The 23,906-nt window shown below is 29.8% G+C and overlaps 1 protein-coding gene across 1 annotated transcript; it reads left to right on the top strand.

Annotated features, from left to right (window-relative positions):
• The first annotated feature begins 13,667 nt into the window (after nt 1–13,667).
• LOC111281102 (beta-amyrin 28-monooxygenase-like) lies at nt 13,668–15,674 on the top strand. Its single transcript, XM_089757128.1, has 3 exons — nt 13,668–14,818; nt 15,006–15,193; nt 15,291–15,674. The coding sequence occupies exons 1-3, from the start codon at nt 13,873–13,875 to the stop codon at nt 15,588–15,590; spliced, it is 1,434 nt and encodes a 477-aa protein (XP_089613254.1). The 5' UTR covers nt 13,668–13,872; the 3' UTR covers nt 15,591–15,674.
• Nucleotides 15,675–23,906: the final 8,232 nt, after the last annotated feature.

The following is a 23,906-nucleotide window of genomic DNA, read 5'->3' as shown; positions in this document are numbered from 1 at the left end:
AGTATTTGAAGGAAAAAGTAAGCTTGAAGTGATACTCTCTATCAATAAACCTAATTATTAGGTCGACCACAACAACAACTTACTTTAAGTCTTTTACTTGAAGAGCTTTAGCATTAAAATGGATGACATACTCTTTCAAGATTTCATTATGTTCATGGTATATGGACATAAAACTCAGTATAGTTTCTTTTGTTTGACGGATGCTGATGAAGTATGTCAAGAAAGAATAACCAAACTTTTTAAAGGTTGAGACTAATGTGAGTTCTAGATAGTATACCCTGATCTAGTTGCTCTTTTGAAGGCAATGGCAAGTCTTTTATACATCAAGGGCTTATTGATTCTCTATATTAACATGTTAGTTCTATAAAGTTCTAGATGATCAAATAGATCAGTAGTATCATCATAAGTTTCAAGAATGGGCATCTTGAATCCTTTAGGTGGTAGAACTCCATTAAAAGAAAACTATCATATTCTGATGCTCAAAAATTAGTTGGTAAAATTTAAAAATCTAGTGGTATAACAAAATAAGTCTTATACTGACGATCAAAATATCTATTCTAACAAATTTTTAATCGTTAGTATATCTCTTATTGGTATAAACCTATATAGACGATTTTTAAGCTGTCAAAATTTGTAATAGAGACATACCAATAGTATTGGTCCGTTAGTATATGTACAGCTATTGGTATAAGAAATAGTGTGCATTCCACAGTATACCTTTTACTAATGATTATCTCTTATCAGTATAAACTCGTATGCTTTAAGTTTTCTAACCTATACCAATGGGTTGCTTATCAATATAACCTTTTGTGTTTTTGCTTTTACTAATGGTCTATCCGATACTATATTTTACAAACAATTAGTGGCAATTAGCATGGCCTGAAATATTCCAATAGTAAAGCATATTGATATAAATTTTAAGGCATTAGTAAAAACTTATCTTTTGAATATTTTCTATTATTAATATTAATTTATTTATAATCATAATATGATATGGTTTCATATAAAGTAAAAATATACAAAATAAAAGATATTTAATAACATTTGAAATAAAATTACTAGCAAAATGTTTTATAATCCACAAACTTATAATAAGTCAAAAACTAATGTCATTGTACCAACTCTAGATAAAAACAAACATCATTGAATGCCATGATCCAAGTCTACAAACATGGTGCTCAAAATAGATAAACAACTTTCTAGACTAAATGATTCCATCATAGATTTTTACATAGAAGCATCTACATAGCATAAAATACACAATTAGATAATTAAGTTAAAAGCAAAAAGAATTGGTGTAATTCTAAAAGTGATTTGCACAAAAAAACTAATATAAGAATGATTTGTATTTTGCTCAGAATCCATCCAAGTCCACTATGATAACACATGAGAAGCGTAAAGTAGTGAATTAAACTTTACATACACATGAAAAGTATAATGCAGTGAATTAAATTTTACCATATTGTTCTTAGAGAAACAATTACTTTATCTCTACTTGTTTGGATGAACACCTAAACTACAATTGGAACAATAACAAGATATTCGGTACACATATAAATGTTCTCTCCTACCTATTTAAAGCAACATGTGATTTAAACAAACTTCTAGCTAATCCAAGAAAAGATAAGTGAAGTGATGCTTTACCAAAAAAAAAAAAAAGAAAACCTTAAATAACTAAAGCAAAAATCTCAACTAACCCATTATCTCTATTATTTACCATTCTAAAATCTAATAATTGAAGCAAAAGACTTTATAACAAGTGGCTTTCATTATTTGAATCTAGGGACTATCGGTTGAAGGGGATATGGTAGCAACAAAAGTGATTTTCATGATAAAGAATTGTAAAATATGCGAATATGGTAGCAAGAAAACTTACATTTTAGAAGCAACCAAGATGAACTGTCCACGGAAGAAGACTTTTCTACTGTAACAATGAATATGGTAGCAATAGAGCTAAAAAAGGGGATCATGTTTGTAACAGTGGCTATGAAGATGAGGAAAAAAAAAGGTTGTCTTTTAGAGAAAAAATACAACTTATATCAAAATGAAATAGTAACCATCCCAATCCAATAGTAAAAAAGATCATACCATAGTACAATTAGGTTTCACCCAAATTTAAGGAGATATGCTAAATAAAGATAAAGAAAAAGCAACATTTATTTGGACCAGTAAGATAATTTATAGGCCAAGTAGAAACCAACAAAAGACAAGTTCACAAAAAAAAAAAGCACCCCACAAGCTTGATATGGATATTTCATCTTACTATCTACCATAACCAGTTGCCTCACGTCTAATTTAAGTCAAAACAAAAGCTATTTGATTGCTTTATGCAAATGCAAAGCTGTTTGATTGGAATTTCTCAACTTTTGGAATTTCACAATTATTTTTATGCTACTTTCTTTTTTTATAAACTTTTTAATGCTTCCTCTTCTTCTCTCACCCTCTTTGTTATTACCTTATTATAAAACTGTGCTTAATTAAGAGATATAAATGAAAGATAAAAAATTATATTATGCACCAATTTTTCCATTAAAAAATTAAAAGGTAATAAGATTTTCGTAATTGCATAACTAGAAAAATTTTAAGAGATAAAAATGAAAAATATAAAAATATTTATATTATGTGCTAATTTTTTATTAAAAAAATTGTTAATTGTATATAATTAAGATCATATAGCAGTAGTATTTATTGTAGTTTCAAGTTCATGCATGATGCCTTCTTCAAATTTCTTTTATTAGAAAGTGCATTCATCAAATGACATTATATTGATCATTAACAAATAGAGCTATTAAATATATATATTAAAAGTTTGAAAAGAAAACACATTAAGCAAGCACATGCTAGATACCGATGTTATATTTTGGAAAAGAGTAAGACACCTGAATTAAATAATTTTTACAGTCATAGCAGAGAGTCTTAGCAAATTAAACTATCATCTTGTCACTATTCTCCAATCAATAATGTGAAAAAAAAAATTTAATCTATTAAAAAATAAGAACTTTTAACCTATTAAGAAAAAAAATTAACCTATTAAAAAAAATTAATCCATTCTTGAAAGTTTATTTTATAAGGCTGCCTAACTCCATCCATTACCAAATCAATTCATCCTTAATAATTATTTAGATAAAAGAAAAAAAAATGAGTATTGAAAAGATCATACCATTCTAATCATGGGGAATTGTAGCAACCAAGCAATAGATCATGTTGCTAATTATGCCAAACGAAAAGGACTGGTTTTGGAATAAGAACTAACTTAGCTAGTAGGAGAAAACATCTTTACCCCCCTACACACACTTAAAAAAAGGGAAAAAGAACTTTAATTTTTAATTTAATTTAGATAAATTAATGAAAATAAAAAGAAAGTGAAAGTTCATGAGTCATGAGAGATTTTTCTTTTTAAATTATGTTGGTTCAAAAAGTATGAAAAAAAAATAGCTTAAACCTCTAGCTAGTCACATGGAATAATAACAAAATAAGGTAAGCCATTCTATTAATGATAACTAAATAGAAGCCATTTAGAAGCCCCATTACATTGCCCTATAATAGTAAAAGGAAAGAATGACATTCTAAATTTCAAACCAAAAAAAAAAAAATGCTTCTTTAGTTTCACAGTGTAATAATCATGATTAAATGATAATGATAAAGGCGAGAGAATTCAATTTTTGGTATGGTTTTATAATTGTAGGTTCTAATTAGCTATAACTTGATAAAGTCTTTAGGGAGGTAGACCAATATTAAAGGTGTTTAAACGACTTAAAATGTGTAATTATCCTAACTATCCTACATACCAAATTATACTAGTGTATCATTGATCATTGACCACAATTTGCAATGATACTATCTAATGGCTATACATTTCATAAGAATAAGCTTTTGTCTTCCACCATTTCCTTTTTAGTCCAATAGCTAAGTTACATAAACCAGAGTAGCCCTTCATCCTCAATAGTTGGCAAAATCTTGATTTACTTTATCCCTACCAATTACAAATGGTTTTCATCATAATAAACTCTTTTCTTTTTTCCATTATTTATTTTTATTTTGATATTAAGTATAAATTCAAAACTTAAAAGCATCATAAGAAACTTTACCTAGCCAAATCTTGAAAGTGTCGAAAGAAAATGTTAACAAAAATTTTTCATAAAAGCTCCAACAATTCAAAAATGGAAGAAACAAGTTTGATTCAAAAATGGCAAATCTATAGATCAAGAGTTCCTATAACTACCTACAGGTTATAAACGAGATCAAAAGGAAACCATAACCACCTCTTAACTAAACAAAACATCTTACTCAAAAAAATGCTATTTTGTGAGAATCAATGACATTGAAAAGAGCTGCTGGTAAGAATTAATGGCATGCTAGGTGACAAAGAATTGAAATGCAAAAAATGAAAAATACCTTTGAGAGTGATAAGAGTCTTGATACTTCAACTTTGATTCAACTTAACAATAAAATAGAGGATAAAAAAGGAATAGGAATTTGAAGATGGGATACCTAACAAAGGAAATTGTTGTAATGGCTTTTAGGGCCCATGGGTAGTCTAGCAAGTTTTCTGCTAGTTTCCTATGATTTGGGCAATTTTGGCAAGTTTGAATCGAATTAGACTGGTTCTCAAGTAGTTCGACTATGCCAATTTCTTAATGGGAGAAATAAGTCATCGGATCGGGTGTGCAAACCCCTGTCAGATCCAGGTCAATGCACAAGTCTCCTACCAAGGTGAAATGGGGTCATTTTGGACATTTTTCTTGTATATAAAAGCTAAACTTTATTTTTCAATTCATCTCTTCTTCTCTTTTCCATTGTTTTACTAAAGACAAATCTATCATTGTTTGTAGCACTTGGTGAAACATGCTACAATTTTGAATAGAATGTCCTACCACATTCATGTGATATACATGGATCTTTTGGTTTGAAGAAATTTGATGAAGCATGTAAGCTTTGACCAAGCTTTCAAACACTTGACACATCTGGGTTTTAACTTTACCAACACTTCTTTTAACATACTTTAGCATACCATCATCTATTGCATTGATTGTTAGTCCAACATGACTTGGTAAAGGATTTTTATTAATGTTTGATTTTTTGCTAGTATCTGATGTCGGGAATTGATGTTTAAGATGTGGAGATTAACTGCAAATAGAAAAACTCACAAAAAAAATAACTCACGAGAATTTGAATAATGATAGAATACGATTATTGGATTAAAAGGGATAAAAGTTCACCACAAAGACTAGAAACTAAGGGATACAGAAACACCACTATAAAAATTTTAATTGAGAATACAGAATAATAGAAGTTTACTATTCTAAAAAATTCACCCAAGAGATACAAAACTTGAAAAACAATCTAAAAGATTGCTTAACGATAAAGAAAACTTTATTCTGCCTTCTACCAAAGAGTAATAGAAAATATATAGGCTAGGAACATCCCTTCAAGCATGAGAACTTTTAGATTGTATTACTACAATCTTGCTTAAAATTAAAAGATTTGCATGTAAACAATTTACTCCTATAGATTACATAATAATGAATCTGACCATAATTCCATCCATCTTCATGCTCTTCTTTTTCAGCTAGTGTGAACATAATCTCTCTATTTTGGCCTACCTTTTTTCTATGATTATTTAGTAGATTTGGACCAATAATGGACCCATCTTATTTTTGGATAAGTCTTTCTTAGTCTTAGCCTAAGTTGTAAGATGCATTGACACTCCGGTGTTAATCAAAATTTACCTATCTACATTTGATCAAATTTTGCACTTTATACTTAAAAGCTATGCAATTTTCTATGGAATGGCCTATAATCCTATCATCATAATTAGATCCAGCATTTGGATTTTACCACCTGAGTTATAGAGGTTTCAATAACTCTAAGGGGTAATTACAATGAGATGATTTTTTATTAGTTGAAGAGGTAAATCGATGTAATACATGGGAATAGGGTCGATGGGAGTTTTCTCTTAAATGGCTCATGGCCTTTTAGGATTGTTTGTTGAACTGTTTGGCTAAACAAAAGGTTGGGCTATAGGTGTAAAGTTATGGGTAGACATCTGAGGGCGAAAGCTCTATTGAAACCTTGGTCGTGGTATCGTTGATATGGATATAGACTCTTAGAAATATTATTTGTGGTGGTATAATAGGGTGGGTATGTTGGATAAGGGTGATATGAGGTGAAATTTCTAGGTGGTTGATTCCCATAGGTCACAGCATGTATCTCTCTATCCTGTTTCTTAGACGGCATTGCTTTTTAGAATTGAAGGTATCACCCACCTTCATCTTACCACTCTTGATGGTATTTTCTATCATTTCACCAAAGATCACTATATCAGTAAATTTCTTTATTGCATTATCAACAAGCTTGTCATAATACAATGCCTAGAGGGTACTAATAAAAAGTACTATTATCTCTTATTCAGTTAAAGATAGTTGTACTTGAATGACAAGATCCTTTCATCTGTGGGTTTATTCTTTGATAGTTTCATTGGTTTTTTTTTGTGTTTTGTAGTGATAACTTATCAAGAGTCATGTCCAATACATGCTTATATTAAGCTATAAAAGATTTAGCAAGATCTTTCTAAGAATGTGTACAACTCTTATCTAATTGGACATACCATTTAGCAATAGATCCAGTTAGGATGTCTTGGAAATAGTGATTAAAAGCTTATCATTGTGTGTGTAGCCTACCATTTTGTAACAAAATAATGAGATATGAGCCAATAGTCACTTAGTTCCATCATACTTATCAAAATAATGAGTTTTAAACTTTAACAGAATTATTAGATTATGGATTAAATTGAGTTTGTTTGTATTAATACTTTTAAAGGTATCCTTTCCTTCCACAGTTTTTAGTCTTTTTTTTAGTAAGTCATATTTATGTTGAATCTTTTCTTTCTCTATTGACTTCAATATGCCCCTTAATTTCTTTTGTTCCTTGGGTTCATCAAAGTTTAGAACGAAGATTGGATCGATAGGACTACAACTCATATTCTGCCCAAATTGTCCATGATTTTGTTATTGGTTAGCTAACAAATTTGTGTTTATGAAAGGGTAAGGTTGCCTACCCATAAGCGATGGATACATTACTTGAAAAACTCGAGCATGAGGTAGTGTAAATCTAGGTGGGTAAAATGGCTTTTCTTTGACATTATTATTTTCTTAAGGTTGATTTTCCTCTCTTGTAATAGAGGTTTTAGCAACACATTTTCCTTTGGCCAAGCCCCCCATCAACTTTCTCAACTTTATCATTTGCCTTTTCATCTCTTCTTGTATTTTAGCCATCCTTTCTCATATATCTTTTTGAGCTTTTTCCTTTCTTTCTATCCTGGTTGCTTGCTCATTTTCCATAGTTTTTATTTGTGAACGTGTATTATATAGGTGACGAGTAGATTGGTTTCAAACTTATAAAGGTTGAGCTATTTTTAAACCTTTATTCCATAATTTTGAAAATTAAGATGCCATTTTTATTTTGTGAAAGAAACTTTTTCATTTTAACTTTTAAAAAGAAAAAATCACCATTTTAATAAGATAAGTATTGAGAAAGAAAGAACATACACAATGTATGTATGCATTAAGAGGTATTTACTTTTGACACATTTCAAACACTAGAACTTTTAATTGATTCTAAACAACTTTTGATTACATAAAGCCTATCATTCTAGAATTGTAACTATAGAAACATTTAATTTACTTATAATGATATTTAGCTTAGACTAAAAAGTCTAACAAACATTGCTTATAACCATCGATTGGGTTGATTTTGTGTATTAAAGTTTCCACCCTTTCGACTATTTTCCTTACTTTTCTCACTGCTTTCCAAATTTGACTAGCTAGATACTTTATATGTTGTTGTCTTCCTAAGCTCTTTATTTTCCACTTCATACAGACATCCATTTTAAGATCATAAGTGTATCTTTAGTCTTTTTCCTTATTTTGCATTTTTTTAAAATCATAGAGATATGGTCCTTGTGGTCTCATAATTGTTATTCGATCTTTTGAATTACTTATAGAGTGAATCTTTCTCCTTTTGAATTTCACAATACTTTTTTTTTCACTTTTATTTAGGTTTTTAATCTCACATTTTTTTTTTGACATTTTATTAACCTTGCTGAAGCTATCAAATGCAAACCCTTCTAGTTTTGCTGCTTCTGAGATATCATAACAGCCTTTTTCTCACTCTTTTTGGCTTTGTCCTTCCAAAGTTCATCTCTTTTTGAAGTTCAATAATCTCTCTAGGCTACCTACCAATAAGTTTGGCACCCTTTTTCTCTTTTAGTTGGACTTGCATCTTTTTATTTTATTATGCAAATCCTTTAGATCATTTTTGGTCACATTTCATTCTTGCATTGCCTTTTTTAGTTTACTTTTTAAGCTTTTTCTTCATACCTCAATTGTCCCACCTTTTTTTGGAGTCTCAAATTTTATTTCTTCATTTTCTCTTTTTACGCTTTATGTTCTTGCCCAATGGTTGACTTGTTGAAATGAGAAATCATCTAGAGTGAGCATAATATTTCTAGAATGTTTTGCCTTCCAAATCAAGCAATTGAGCATGACTTTGTTGAGGAGAGGTCTGAATCTTAGCCTTTAAGTCTTTTTCCATACTTGAATTGAATGTTCTATTGTTTTTGCTAAGCCTACTTCTCTATAAGTAAATTTTACTTGGGTGAGTCCATGTATTGCAAGGACAAATTGTTTTGCATTGAATTGTTTTAGCATTATTAGTGGAGCAAAACTTACCAATCCCCATAGTCCCAAGAGTAGTACCCATGGTTCATTTACACCTCGATATAATATAGGCACATAAGACAACCATGGTGCCATCCACTTGACCTGATCACTAGTAAGTTTTTGAAAGACCATTACCTATTCTTTTTTGGATTTCAGTGCTGGCCATTAACTTTGGCAAAACTCTTTGACCGAGGTTTTCTTTTAAAGATAAGGCTTGGAAAAATCACTTTTTTGGTATCTAACATTGCTTTTTATCTAGACAAATAATAGCTATGCACACTCTATAAAACGGCCCTATCCTGATAACAAAAATTCAATGACTAGATAGTCTTAGCTAAGATTGCTAGAATAGGATTAATCATCTGACTTTCAACTTGTTCAAACAAATCAACCACTATCAGCTCAATGTACCCTAAAGTTTTTAGAACGATCACCATGTTGTAAATTGCTAGGGTGAGTACTACCATGCCTTGATCATCTTCCAAGTGTCCCAAAATGAAATCCGAAAAGAAATGCCAAGATAAGCTGGCACATTTGCCTTTGTCCTTTGTTAAAGCATCCACGCCTTTACCTTCATTCCCATCAGTTTAGCTATCTTCTTTTGGTACCCTGACTTTGGTTTTCTAATATATATCTTATCGGGATACTAAAGTTTTAAACCCAATACAATCGAATACTACTCGATGGTCGGTGTCAAATCTTCTTCATTATATGTGAAACATCTATATAACAAGTCCCAAAACTAGATAATAGCTCTAATCAATTGTTCTTTAATCACTACTGAGATAAAAAATGCAATTTGCCCATATTTCTCACACAAATTCTCTTTTCTCGCTTCACTTATTTGATCCTATATCACAGCCAAATCCTCTAAATTATTTTGTGTAAGATTGAAATGAATTTTTTCAAGCAATCCTTTTCCTTTTGTTAGGTTTCCTTAGACCATTCATGCATCTCATTTAATGACTCATATGGAGCATTCACGAATGAAAACAAATCTTCAACATTATGGGATCCATTTGAAAAGAAATTTTGTTGAAAGATGTCTTGGAGCAAATATCTCACTATGTTATTGTAGTATGCCAATGTAATTTATATGAAAGAAACAAAAAAAAAGTTAGTATATAAAGAAACAATATGAAATTTGAAGAAGGAAAAAGAAAAAGAAATGATAAATAGTAAGCAAAAACCTTTGGGAATAATAAAATAATAAAAGCTTGGGAAACGAAAGAGGCAAAAAGGAAAGGTTTTTTTTTTTTAATTTTTAGAAAAAAAAAGAGATGAGACAAAATTTTTTTCTTTTAGAAATTAAAACAAACATGAATGCATACATTTATGATGTCCTTTAGAAAAAGCATTACAATACAAATGTTCACTTGTTTGCCTTAATTATTGGGGACGATCTATAAAGGGTAGGTATGGCTCTATCTAAGCTTAGCCTTTATGGCTTACTATATGCTTGGTTAAATTTATTTGGATCTAAGAAGTTTCCAAATTATTCTTCACTAGTGTCCATGCGAGACTAGCAAGGCTAATCTTTATCCAAATGAAAATGGTTTAATTTGAGTGGGAGTAATTCACTTGTCATTACGAAGGTTATCACCTCACAAGAGTATAGGTATTTTACTCCTTCCTAAAAGGGTTAGAGCCTTGGTATAAAACTTATGTATGGTATGAATGTGTTGTATGAATGAGAGAATAAAGTATCATAATCCTTCTTCTAAGTACCTTACAATAACAATAGTAACAAATACGAAGCATAAAATAAATGACATGATTAAAATGATATACAAGTTATTATTATTATTATTGTTGTTGTTGTTATTATTGTTGTTTTTGTTATTTAAAAAACCAAAATCAAGATTAAGACTATTAAATCAAAATTTAGGATAACACATGATTAATTTTTGTTAGCTTGATTCTTTAAAAAAAAAAAAAAAAAGACGTCTCTAACAGAGTTGCCAAGCTATCATTACTGTTTTTATAGCCGTTAGACGAATTTAAAAGCACATGGAGTTGCCATCAATCTTTTTTGGCTAAATGTATTTAGTCACCTATAAAAACTTACCTTTTCAATAAAATCTTAAAATTTATTAAAAAGATAATTTTTTAGTTTACGAAAATAGTTTGGGTTTAAGAGTACAATTACGTGTGGAAAAAAATTAGCATCCCCATAACGCTTGTTTTAAGGATGGTGCCAATTAACCATAGGTTATCCTTTAATCTCAACAAAAGTGATGTTACCTTCGATAATTAAACCTAATTTTCTTAATTTTCTTTATTGTAATAAAAAAACATACATATGTTTTTAATTGTTGCTTGAAAAATAAATAAGAACCTTACATATTGAAAAATCTCTAAAAATATTCTAATACTCTGACAATATTAAGAGGAATTTTCTCACCTAAATATTTTTTAATAATCACAACTCAAATTTTGCAAGAATTTCATCCTCGATGATTCGTATTTACCTTCAAAATCAATATTTATAATGCTTATAATAACTATGATACCTATGATTTAGTTTTAAAAATTCATTTCTTGTTCTACTTATTAAAAAAATGAAAAATCTTTATTAAAAATTATACTAAATGTTGCAATACATTACGATATTTTAGATAAGTTTTCTCATCAAGAGATTCCTAAAAAATCACTAGTTGAACGTATTTAAGATCTTATCCTTAGGAAATTTCATTATTATTATTATTTTATTATATTTATTTATCATTATTTATTTATTTATATTTATTTTTTAATTATTGTTTACACTTTTTCATATTTTTTCATGCACATTTTTCTTAATTTATTAATTTTTTTAAACATGAATTTTCTAATTTTCTAAAATATATACATTTATTCTAGGCATTTAAAATGTAAATATGCAATAATAAATAACTTAAATAATTTAAAAATTAAAAAAATAAAAAAAATTACTAAAAGTCAATCAATCAATGTGGGTCAATGGTCCACGGGAGGTTTGATCGGTTTAGGAGTGGTCTGGTGGATTTTCTGCCAATTTCATGTGGTTTGGATGGTTCTAGCCAATTCGAACCAAAGTAGACTGGTTTTCAGGCAATTCAAATGGATCGGTTAAAAGCTGATGGGAGAAACAAGTCACTGAGTTGGGTGCTCAAACCCTAGGTCGGATTCAGCTTATCACATGAGTCTTCTGCCTAGGTGAAACGACATCATTTTAGGTGTTTTCCTCTCGTATAAAAGCCAACTTTTTTTTTTTCAGTTTATTTCTTCCCTCCTTCTACCAAAAAAAAAAAAAAAAAAACTTCAGAGCCATATAATCTCCCAACCAATCCAAAATGTAGTGATCCCCAAGCCAACCAATCGTCGTTGTCGGCCATTGCTCGCTGGCACCAATTCTTTACCAAATTTCACCCAGGAAAACCTTTTGATTCCCTTTCATTGTCTGGACCTCTATTTCGCTAGAAAATTCACCAAATGCCTAGATCTGCCTCTAAAGCATTTGGCCAAAAAGATTTTTTTAATTTTTTTAATTTTTTTAATTTTTCTGGCTTTTTCCATTTTTTTGTCATTGGGTCCCTACTCTAGGAGCTGTGATTTTTATTTTTGGATGTTTGATTTTTTTGTGTTTTTTTTTTCTTTTTTTTTTTTTTTGGTTTTGTGTTGTGTGATTTTCGGGTAGATGCAGGGCTGATGGGTTTTTTGGTTTTTTATTTTATTTTATTTTTTTTGAAGCTTGGGAGGGTGTGATAGGTTTACAGATTGATTTTGGTAAAGTTGGGGACGGGTTTTGGTTTACAGATAAGTTTACAGGGTGTGATAGGTTTTGGTTTTGATAGGTTTAGTATTTTAAATAAAATAGTTATTTAATGTATTATGTTTCTTTGTACATTTGTTTATGAATTGATAAAATTTAAAATTTTTAAGCTATTTTTAGTATATATTTTTATATTAATAATATGATAACATAAATTTGAAAAAAAATTAAGATCCATTATAATATTAATTGGCCTTTCAAAATCAATTGTCAATATTTACTAATATCATTATGGGTAATTGGAAAGAAATACAATTTATATAAGTTGTTTTTCAACTTAAATTAATATCTAATTATTAATTTTTTTAGCTGATATAATTTTCAAGCAAATCTTTATAGGAATATTTAATCTAATCTGGACTAAGGTCCAAGTTGATTTAAAAGATCAAGCCAAAAAGTTTATAAAACGAATCGATTTTGCTTAAACATGAAATTCAGATCTTGAAGTCTTATTTACACAAACAAAGATTTTATTAAACCTAAGTAATAAATTTGATTGAGGTACATCTATATAAAATTAAGTGTCTACAATACTTTTTATTAAAATTAAAATTCTTGAACTTGGAAGATAATAATATGCAAGGATAGATTACTGTAGCAATAGAAAATTTTAAAACGCTAATTAATTAGTTTTTCTGGTTTTTTTTTCAATCTCATGCACTTTTAACTTTCGTAACTTCTTCTTCATTATAATGAAATCTTTTAACTTATTTTTTTTTAGAAAAATACCATTATCGGCAGTTACGAAAGAAATACAATTTATATAAATTGCTTTTCTCCTTAAGTTAATATTTAATTAGTAATTTTTTAGCTGCTATAACTTTTTTTTTTAATTTTAAAGTAACAGAGTGAATAGAATTAATTTTGTGTTAATCTCGTTGTGTGTGGACTTGATTCTAATTTTATATTAAATTTATGATTGTTGGTTATTTCATTTGTTTGAATATTAGTGATCTCAATGTAATACTTAATTATAATTGTAATTGCAATTATAATATTTAATTGTAATTGTAATTTAGACTTGTAAATTTTAAAAATTATTTTTTAAGATTATCCTAAATAATTTAAACTTTTTATTTATTCCCTTTTTTATCTGTTCCATAAATTAGTCTTTAATGGAGCCATAGATTATTCCGCCCACAAGAAGAAAACAACATAGAAAAGAATAATGTTCATAATTTGTCCCGCGTCAAACTTCTTAAATTATAGTTGTTTAACGCACAATGAGATCCTCTTATATGCTCTGTAGTGAAGAATTGGCACTTAGGTTTGCCTATATAAGCCCCGGTTTTATCGATCATTGTAATCTGCAACCATTAACTGCGGCTAACTAAATCAAAACCAATTCGATCAACAAACATGGATCCCATCTTACTCTTCTGTACAATCTTCTTTGCAGCCATTTGTTTCGGATTCCTCGTATACTCCAAAAAATCTAACGCTTCTCACCCTAACCTTCCACCCGGTAGAATGGGCTTGCCATTGATTGGTGAAAGCCTTGAATACCTCTTAACAGGTCGACAAGGGCATCCTGAGAAGTTCTTAAATGATAGAATGGCAAAATACTCTTCAGAGGTATTCAAAACTTCAATACTCGGAGAACCAATGGCAGTCGTTTGCGGCGCAGCTGGCAACAAATTCTTGTTCTCGAATGAAAACAAGCTTGTCACTGCCTGGTGGCCAGAATCTGTCAACAAGATTTTCCCTTCTTCTACACAAACAAGTTCAAAAGAAGAATCAAAGAAGATGAGGAAAATGCTACCTAATTTTCTCAAACCAGAAGCCTTGCAAAGATACATAGGTATGATGGATATGATTGCGCAAAGACACTTTGAAGCGAGTTGGGAAGGAAAGCAAGAAATAACAGTGTTTAGTCTTGCAAAGAGATATACCTTGTGGGTTGCTTGCAAAGTGTTTTTGAGCATAGAGGACCCAGAGCGTGTTTCTAAATTTGCCGACCATTTCAATGTTTTGGCTTCTGGAATAATTTCTGTCCCCATAAACTTACCAGGGACACCTTTTCGTCGAGCTATCAATGCTTCAGAATTGATCAGGAAGGAGTTGATGGCGATCATGAAGCAAAGGAAGATTGATCTTGTAGAGAACAATGCAGCCCCAAATCAAGATATTTTGTCTCACATGTTGCTTGCAACTGATGAGAATGGGCAGTACTTGAATGAATTGAACATAGCTGACAGGATTCTTGGTTTGTTGATTGGTGGCCACGACACTGCTAGTGCTGCCATTACTTTCATTGTCAAGTATCTTGCTGAGCTTCCTAATATCTACAATGAGGTTTTCGAAGGTAATTTTCTAAACCCTTTTCTTCTCTTGAGAATGTTTGTTCTATAGTATTATAGTTTAAGGCTATTTAGTGGAAAGGTTAAATAACTAAGTTTGTTTTACTCAAATCGTAATGAATTGTAGAAGATTCATTTTAAACGTGTATCTACACTAATGTATGCTTTCATTTTTTTTTTCCTGTCTTGCAGAGCAAATGGAAATTGCAAGATCAAAAAAACCAGGGGAGTTGCTAAACTGGCAAGACATTCAAAAGATGAAACATTCATGGAATGTTGCCTGCGAAGTGATGAGACTTGCTCCTCCACTTCAGGGTGCTTTCAGAGAGGCTATCACCGACTTCACATTTGCTGGTTTCTCCATTCCCAAGGGCTGGAAGGTTACTTCATTTTTCCTTTTAAATCTACACTACAACTCCATGTCATTAATCTACTGTTTAATTGACAAACAACCTTCCTGATTTTCAATGGATTCAGTTACATTGGAATGTGAATTCAACACACAAAAATGCCGAGTGCTTTCCAGAGCCTGAGAAGTTCGATCCTGCAAGATTTGAAGGGAATGGACCAGCTCCTTATACATATGTTCCATTTGGAGGAGGGCCGAGAATGTGTCCTGGAAAAGAGTATGCTCGTCTCGAGATACTTGTGTTCATGCACAATGTAATAAAAAGGTTTAATTGGGAAAAGCTGTTACCTGATGAGAAGATAATAGTGGATCCAATGCCAATGCCAGCGAAAGGACTTCCTGTTCGCCTTCGTCCCCATAAAATATAATGTTTAAAGCTTCTAAAACTGCAAGGTAAATAGACCTTGTGTCTAAAGCAGAGCAAACAACATGCCCTTCGCGTTTCTTCTATATTTCACTGCTATTCATTCTCTTGTTTCTCGTTTGTTTGTTTCTTTCTTTCTTTCACTTTTTTGTCTTCATTATCTTTGACCACTCAGGAAAGTTAGGAATAATTTCCTGGATAATAAATTCATTCTGTTACTATGGCTCTCCTTGGTTGATTTTACTTTTGTTACTTTTTCCAATTATAAGTGAAAAGTTAAAAGATAAAAAAATCTGAAAGCATGGTAACGTATGATATTTATATACTAAGAGCATATTAAATATAAATTCAAAGTAAATAATAACAAAAAAGGGAAAAAATAACAAAAAAAATGCTCTCCAACCAAATAATTTAGGAGCCTAAATTTGGATTGAATTTGTATTTTAAATCTTTGACTTAAGATTTATGAATTTAATTTTTTATGACTTTAGAATTTGAAGTTCACGATTTTATGACATTCTCAAACTTGAAAAGGAGCATAATTGGGCTGAATTTCACCATTTTACTAACATTTTACGTTTGGATTGATGGGAGGTGAGGGAAAAAAGGAAAGGAAAAAAAGCAAGGGAAAGAAGGAAACTTTTATCTTGTTTGGTTTATCATTTACATTTTAATAAATGAAAAGAAAAGAAGTTGTGGATTCTCTCTTTGACTCAAATGCCTAAATTTTTAATTATCATAAATTAGGGTAAAGTGGAAGAAAAGAAAAGTATAAAAATTTTAAATATAAAATGATTTTCATGTCTTCATTATATTTTATTATGTTTGAAAGAATATTATTATAATATTCAAGTATAACGTTAATGCTACCTTCAAATCTTTTGCAATCCATTTCTCAACTTTTTTTTGTCAATAATTTCAAATTCTATATATTTTTTAACTTATACTTAGGTCTTAAATTTTTTTTTTCATTTTGTTATCACTTCACAAATTCTAAATAATAAAATTAAAAGAACATGATGAAACATGTACAATTTTAATAATAAATATTTAAGTTTTTAATTTTCTCATTTATGGACTAATTTTGAAAAAAAATATTATACAATAAAAATAATTTCAAACATACATTGTATGAATTAATTATTAATAATATTCTCTTTAATTGAAATTATTTCCATTAACTTTCAAAATTATTTAAAATAGTTAATATCAATATTATTCACATGATAGAAAAATATTTATTTTAAAAGGGTATAATAGGAACAATATAATATAATATCTCCTTTCTTTTCTTTTTCTTTTCTGAATTTAATTAAACAAAGTTTGTGATCAATCCATTCCTTTCCTTTCCTTTACTCATTTTAGCTTTCCAATAAGCAAATCAAGTATCTTTCCTTTCTTTTAGAAACCATTATTTTCCTTTCCTTTCTTTTCATTTACTAACTTCAATCTAAACATAGGCTAAAGAAGTTGAAGGATAATCTAATAATATGATGAGTAAGATCATATACCATAAATAATGTGGAAGACTTACATGATTTGCAAAATCACAACAGAAGCATTTTTATGGAAGTGTTGTGGAAGCGACGCTGACTTAATTCATTGGTCAGGTATAAGATCATACATTCGAAAATTATCCACTATCCATAGTGTAAGTCTTTAAATATCAAAACATGATATTCCTAGGAAAGTTTCCTTCTCTATGGCGATCTTTCTATTTTCCTTTTTTTATTTTTTATGTGACATATCACATAATTCCACATGAATGAAACTCGTCTCATACTTGGTTTGGATGAACATATTCATCTTTTTAATTATGGTTGAATTCCCTAATGAATATTGAAAGAAAAATAGGCTTGCCCTTTTCTCTAGAACATTTTCTTCATCTTTTTCTTTTATGGTCGAATGCCATACTCTTAATGGAGAGAAAGGGCATGATTTTCATTGTTTAAAAACCATGAATAACCACCTAATGTAGTTTTATATCAAGAGGCAACTACCTTATGGCAGTTACCACATATTATGGTCAAGCCACCCATAAATGGGTAGACCCACACTTCAACATCTCTCACTTGCATAAAATTGGTGGCAAGCTCTCATGATCAAAAGAACATTTTCTCTACCCTTCATAACGAGTTTATGCAAAGAAATAAGTAGAGCGACTAGCATACTTTGAAAGCTTACTTGGTATGTGACTATTGGGTGCATATAGCAACTTAAAATCACATCTAGTCACTTATACAACTGTTAAGTATGTATAGTAACTCTTAAGTGTAAGTAGAGTCAGCATGCAGCACCCCTAATCTCTTAAGTGCAAGTAAAGTCAGCATGCAGCACCCCAGATCCATTCAGTCATATTTAAAATCCTCACGATCTTTCTTTTATCATATTACAGGATATACTTGTGTATTCTCAATTATGTTAGATGTCTCAAACATATTTAGTCGGCTTATGAATATAACTAAATGTGACACTAGAATGATTTTCCTTTCTTTTAAAATCTTGCCATTTCAATTCAATTGCTATCCTGATATGTTTCATTAGATTGAATCATTTATAATCATTGGCAACATTCCAAGATAGCTAACATTAAATTAAAAAAATAGTTGAAAGTCTTTAAAGGTACTAAATATGAGATCTTTCCATCTTAAAGATCTCACATAACTAGAAACAAAGATTTATTCTTCTATTATCCTTATTGGTCGAACAATGCACATATGGTATAAAACATATGCTATGTTATTATTTATTTTCCTATGTAGCATATGTCTTTATCATTAGATATCAATACCACATAGGTGATAGTTAGAATACTCCTAGTATCTAACTTAGGCCCAAAGCTCTACTTGATTTCATATAGTCAACCTGACTTCCACCTAGCATTTAAGACAGACAAAGTGAATTTTGGAATTATTCACTTTTGGTCATAAATCTCAATACCAAGTAACTTTATCTTAATCTCTTATCAAGGTAATTCCATTTTAAGCTTGGGCCCTCAATCCATGGCTTAAAACTAATCTCATTTCTATGGTGACAAATCATTTAGTTAATTGCCTATGTGAGAAGGCCAATCATCTATCTGACATACCTTTCAAATCATATCGTATATGTACATATTCATATATATATGTGTGTGTGTGTGTGTGTGCATGTTTTACAAAACAAAGTACTAAGCTTTAATGGCATTAATCACATTCAATATAAGTCAACTCAGATGAAAAAAATCATAGATTGTTCACATGGAACATCTTAACTTGTACATCTATATCTACGTAACTTTAGAGACTTCATGTGGCTATGAAACATATCTTTAAGCATGGGCTTAGTTAATGCATCTACAATTATCTCTATATGGAAATGTACTTGTTGACTTTCTTTTATGCAACCTTGTGTCTCATAAAATTATATTTGGTATCTTTATGTCTTATTTTTGGGATCCGTTTGTGAATGTAATTGTTGCTTGATTGTCATAATTCACTAACATTGGATTAGACTAATCTTTCTCAATTCCTAAAAGATTCAAAAATCTTATAAGCCAAACAACTTCTTGCATTGTTGTTGAAAATGTTACAAATTCAGCTTACATAGTGGATAATGCTATTTATGTCTCTTTCTTACTTATCCAAGACATAATCCAATATTTAGTAAGGAAAACATAGCCAGAGTTAGATTTTTCTTTTATTTAAATCTCTTCTCCAATTGATGTCCATATAGCCAATTAAATGCAAACCACTTTTTTGATAATGCAACTAATAATCCACAGTGCCTTTATGATACTTTAATATCTTTTTCATAACTTTGCAATGGGATTGATCTGGATTAAATTAATATCAGCTTACCATGCTCACAAATAGCAAATGTTCAACCTTGTGCACATGGTATACATTAAACTTCCAATAGCACTAGAGTAAGGAACTTTTGTCATTTGTTCCTTTACCTTGTGGAGTCCCAAGACATATTCTTTGGCTCAGGCCTTCACCTTTTACCATAGAAATATCAATTGGCTTATAGTTTTACATACTAAATCATTCAAGAATTTTTTTAATATATTACTCTTGTGAAAGAGAATAATTTCTTGAAACAATCTTTTTTTATTCTTAAACCAAATATGTAAGTTGCTTGCACATGTCTTTTATTTCAAATTTGAGGACAACTAATTTTCACCATATTGGTATGCTCTTTATCATTTCTAGCCAATAGAATATCATCCACATAGAATGACAAGATTACAAACTTGTTAACAACTCTTTTGACATACACATAGTGATCTTCTTCAATCATAATAAAATCATAGGCAATTATCACATTATGAATACTAATATGCCACTGCTTGAAAGATTCTTTAAGACCATAAAATGATCTTAATCATTTGTACATTTTTGTGCCATTAACTTCTGTCAATGAAACCTATAGGCACTTGTCATAGCTATTAGATGTATTTCCAAATCTAAACAAGCTACAGTGGCTAGAATTGCATCTTTTAGATAAATCAATCATTTTCCTTAAATTATTTGGTCTTAGACTCCATCTTTCTTCTTCTGTTGCATTCATCCACTTTTCTTTTGCCTGACTTTTGATTCTTGTAAAACAAATCCATCAACTTTAGTCACACAACCACTTGGATGAGATACTATTGGTTATTGATCAAGAATATACGTTAATTGATTAACAATTTAACAAATCATTTGCATCCTCAATCTAATAAAAAGACACTTCCTGACTAATCTAACCTTTATTTGGAAATTCATTTTTTTGAAAAAATGGCATTCTGAGATTCAAATTTTAATTACACTCCCACTTGATTGTTCACTTATGAACACATATCCCTTTGGAATGCTTAGAGTATTCGACCATACATCAATGGAGTTTAGTCGAAACCAACTAGTAATAGGAATCCCATAAGCATTTGGCTAATAAAGAATCTTACTTAAACAAAGACTCCTAAATTCATTTAGCCAAGAAAAGATATTATTGAAGAAAGATTCTTTGATCACTTTAAAAGAGTTTAAATGCAAGAGAAACACTTTACAATAGATAAGGTTAGAGTTTTTATTCAAGAAAGACTTTTGAAATTTATTTTAAGAGTTTGAACTTAATGCAACCATATTAAGAGTCTTGGATAATCAAGCTTAACTGAGATTCCCATCAAGATTTCAAGATGATAATAAGGCATGACACATGTGTAATGAAGATCAATCAAGAAACTCCATTCAGCTAACACACCCAATCTTTAAAGACTCTATGTTCGACTAAGCTACTTCAAAATCAAGATAACCTTTAATCTTTCAAGAGTTTGAATTACAAAAGGACTAATCCCTTTTGGTCGAATCTATGCCCATAAATAGGTTGGCTCTCTTCACTTACAAATCATTCAATTCTCATCCCATTCTTTTCTGTATTTATTTTTTATAGTTTTTGATTTTCTCTAAAGTTTTCTATCATTTTCTTCAATTTGGCTAAGGTGAAAGACTAGACATAATTCTTTATACAATCTTGTTTTCCTAATGCTTTCTTAATATAAAGTTCTCTTTACATTCTTTCAATACAAGCTTTCTTTCTTTACTTTGCATGTGCAATTTTTCTTTTCTTTATAACTTCCAAGATTCTATTTTTATGCTTTCTTTAATAGTCGACCAACCTTACAATCTTTACAAGTTCATTGTTTTCTTTAGATCTTTGTTATATTTAACCATCCATTGAAATTACTAAGTGACAGTTGGATGGTTGGATCTTTGCCTATATAATTACTCTTTATAATGATACACCATCTAGAGATCCGAAGGAAGGCTGACCCAAAAGCTAGACAAAAGGAAAAAATTTGAAAATTAGGGGGATTAAAAATATTTTCAATAAAAACAAAACAAGGAGTTGCCACCAATTTTTTTTAGGGTGTAATTGGTCACCCAAAAATTTGTCCTTTCAATAAAAGATTTTAAAACGGGTTTAAAAAGTTTTTTTAAAAAAAAACAAATTTATAGTCTATGAAATCAAAGTTATGTCTAAGAGTCGGTTACACGTGAAAAAGATTAGCACCCCTACCATGCTCATCGAAAACATTACCAGTTGATTGCATCTTATCTCTTAATTTTGATTAAAATAGTCCTATTTTGCTTAATGTTTAAAATTAATTCCCTTTCTTCTTTTTTTTTTTTGTAATTAAAACAAATCAAATTTAAAACAAAACTCATTTTTTCTCTTTTTTTGAAAAAAAAATCAAATTTAAAACTTTTTTTAATTTCTTTTTGGACCAAAGTGAAAACACGTTTTTTTTACTCTCCTATAACTAGGTAAAATTTCAAAACTATTCCTAATTTAAAAGTTTTCAAATTGCCTTACAAATATTGAGATAACACCTCTCATAAATAATAGTCATTAAGAGTCCTCCTATAATTAGGCAAAATCTCGAAGACTATATTTACTTGAGATATTATCTTATCTTAAAATATTTTACTTTGAAAACCAATTTTTTAAAATAAATAGATGAGGTGCATGACCATACTAACATGGGATGAATGCATGACAATATAATATAGATGACAAAGTATGAATGTATGATAATATGAAGATGCATGTAATGACAAGATAAAATGAAATGCAAATGAATGATTGATTTAGAGTTTAAGGTTGGTTTGGGGTTTAGGGTTAGGGTTTAGGGTTTAGGTTTAGGGTTTAAGGTTTGGGTTTACGTTTTATGGTTTAGGGTTCAGGTTTGGGATTCAAGTTTAGGGTTTAGAGTTTAGGATTCAAGGTTAGGGTTTTTGGATTTAGGGTTAGGGTTTAAGGTTTGAGATTTAGGGTTATGGTTTAGGGTTTGGGATTTAAGGTTATGGTATGGGGTTTAAGGTTTAGAGTTTAGCTGTGAGATTTGAGGTTTCAAGCTTTTTTTTTATTTTATGGAAATGGATATGAAATAAATGCAAATTGCAAAAATGACATTAATGAATGCATGTGCCAAATGCGTTACTTAGAAATATAATTACAAACTAAGGTAATTTCAAGCTTAATATCACAAACATATTGTAGACACCCAATTTGGTCCAATCTCGAATCAATTGGCCCTGGTCCAAATGGGTAGGCCCACTTTGTTTTTTTTTTGTATTTTATATTTTATTATTTTTATTTTTATTTTATATTTTATATATATATTTTTTATATCTTATGTATTTATTATTTATTTATTTATTATTACTATTTATTAATATATATTTTTTTATTTTTTATGTTAATATATATTTATTATTACTTAACTATTTATATATTATTATATATACATATTTATTATTATTTATCTATTCATATATTATAATTTATCTATTATTTATTTTTATTTATCTGTTAATGTTTTCATTTATCTGATTATTTTTTTTTAATTATCTATTAATATTTTTTATTTGATTTTTATTTTTTTTTTATTTTTTTTTTAGCTGAGATTGGAACATTTTTTGGGACCCCTACCGTGAATGGGGATTCAATTAGAGTCCATATTGGATTCAATGATTGAATCTCAATCCAAAAAGGAGTTGGGATTGATCAGAAACTCTTCTGATCAATCCCTATAAATAGACCAACGGATTAAAAGACTGAACATAGAAAAAAAATAGACACTGGCTGAGAAAGAGTTCACAGTGAAGAAATAGAAGCTTAAAAGGGTTTTGGTGCGTTAGAATAGCTCTAGGAATCGGTGGAGAATTTTTGGAGAATTTTTTACGAATTTTTTTTGGAGATTTCTGGAAAATTTTCAAATTTCGATTGAATTTTTCGACGAAGATTGAATTTTTCGGTAACTATTCTGGCCAAGTTTGAATTTTTTGGCCAACTTCCCAATTTTCGACAACCATTTTCAGAAATCGATCAGTTTTTCGATGAACTTTCGGCTAAAAGGCCGATTCTGATAAAAATTTTCAGAATCCGACAGGCATTCAATTGGAGTTCTTCGGGGTTTAAAGAGAGGGGAGAGGAAAAGAAGGGAAAAGAGAGAAAAAGAGAAGGGATTCTGAGAAAAAAACCGACCTTCAGCCTTATATACCCTCCCTAAAACGACGTCATTTCTGCGTTAAGTAACCTAGAGGATCCACGCGTTTTGTCAAGATCCGACCCGACCCGAGCGTCAATCCGCGTGCGATCCACGTCTCCGAACCGTTAGCCGAGCCAAGTCGACACCCCCGAGTCGCGTCTCCGAGCTATTTTTTTCTTCAAGCCGAGCCGTTAAGCCGAGCCATTTTCAAGTTTTTTTTTTCATTTAATTTTTTATATATTTATTTATTTATTTATTATATTAGATTTGTTTAATACTTTTTATTTTTATTTATTTATATTTTAT

Source organism: Durio zibethinus, chromosome 28 (genome assembly GCF_047325235.1).
Source record: "Durio zibethinus cultivar Kanyao isolate XHJ-2024 chromosome 28, ASM4732523v1, whole genome shotgun sequence".
Lineage (NCBI taxonomy): Eukaryota > Viridiplantae > Streptophyta > Magnoliopsida > Malvales > Malvaceae > Durio > Durio zibethinus.
The sequence above is the reverse complement of the archived record's forward strand: the minus strand, read 5'-3'. Positions and strand labels throughout refer to the sequence as shown.

What these genes read in the sequence shown, in the direction of transcription:
- LOC111281102 (XM_089757128.1), top strand. Translation starts at nt 13,873, where the DNA reads ATGGATCCCATCTTACTCTTCTGTACAATCTTCTTTGCAGCCATTTGT. An exon ending in CTACAATGAGGTTTTCGAAG is followed by an intron (nt 14,819 to 15,005) that starts GTAATTTTCTAA and finishes CCTGTCTTGCAG; the next exon opens with AGCAAATGGAAATTGCAAGA. An exon ending in CCATTCCCAAGGGCTGGAAG is followed by an intron (nt 15,194 to 15,290) that starts GTTACTTCATTT and finishes CAATGGATTCAG; the next exon opens with TTACATTGGAATGTGAATTC.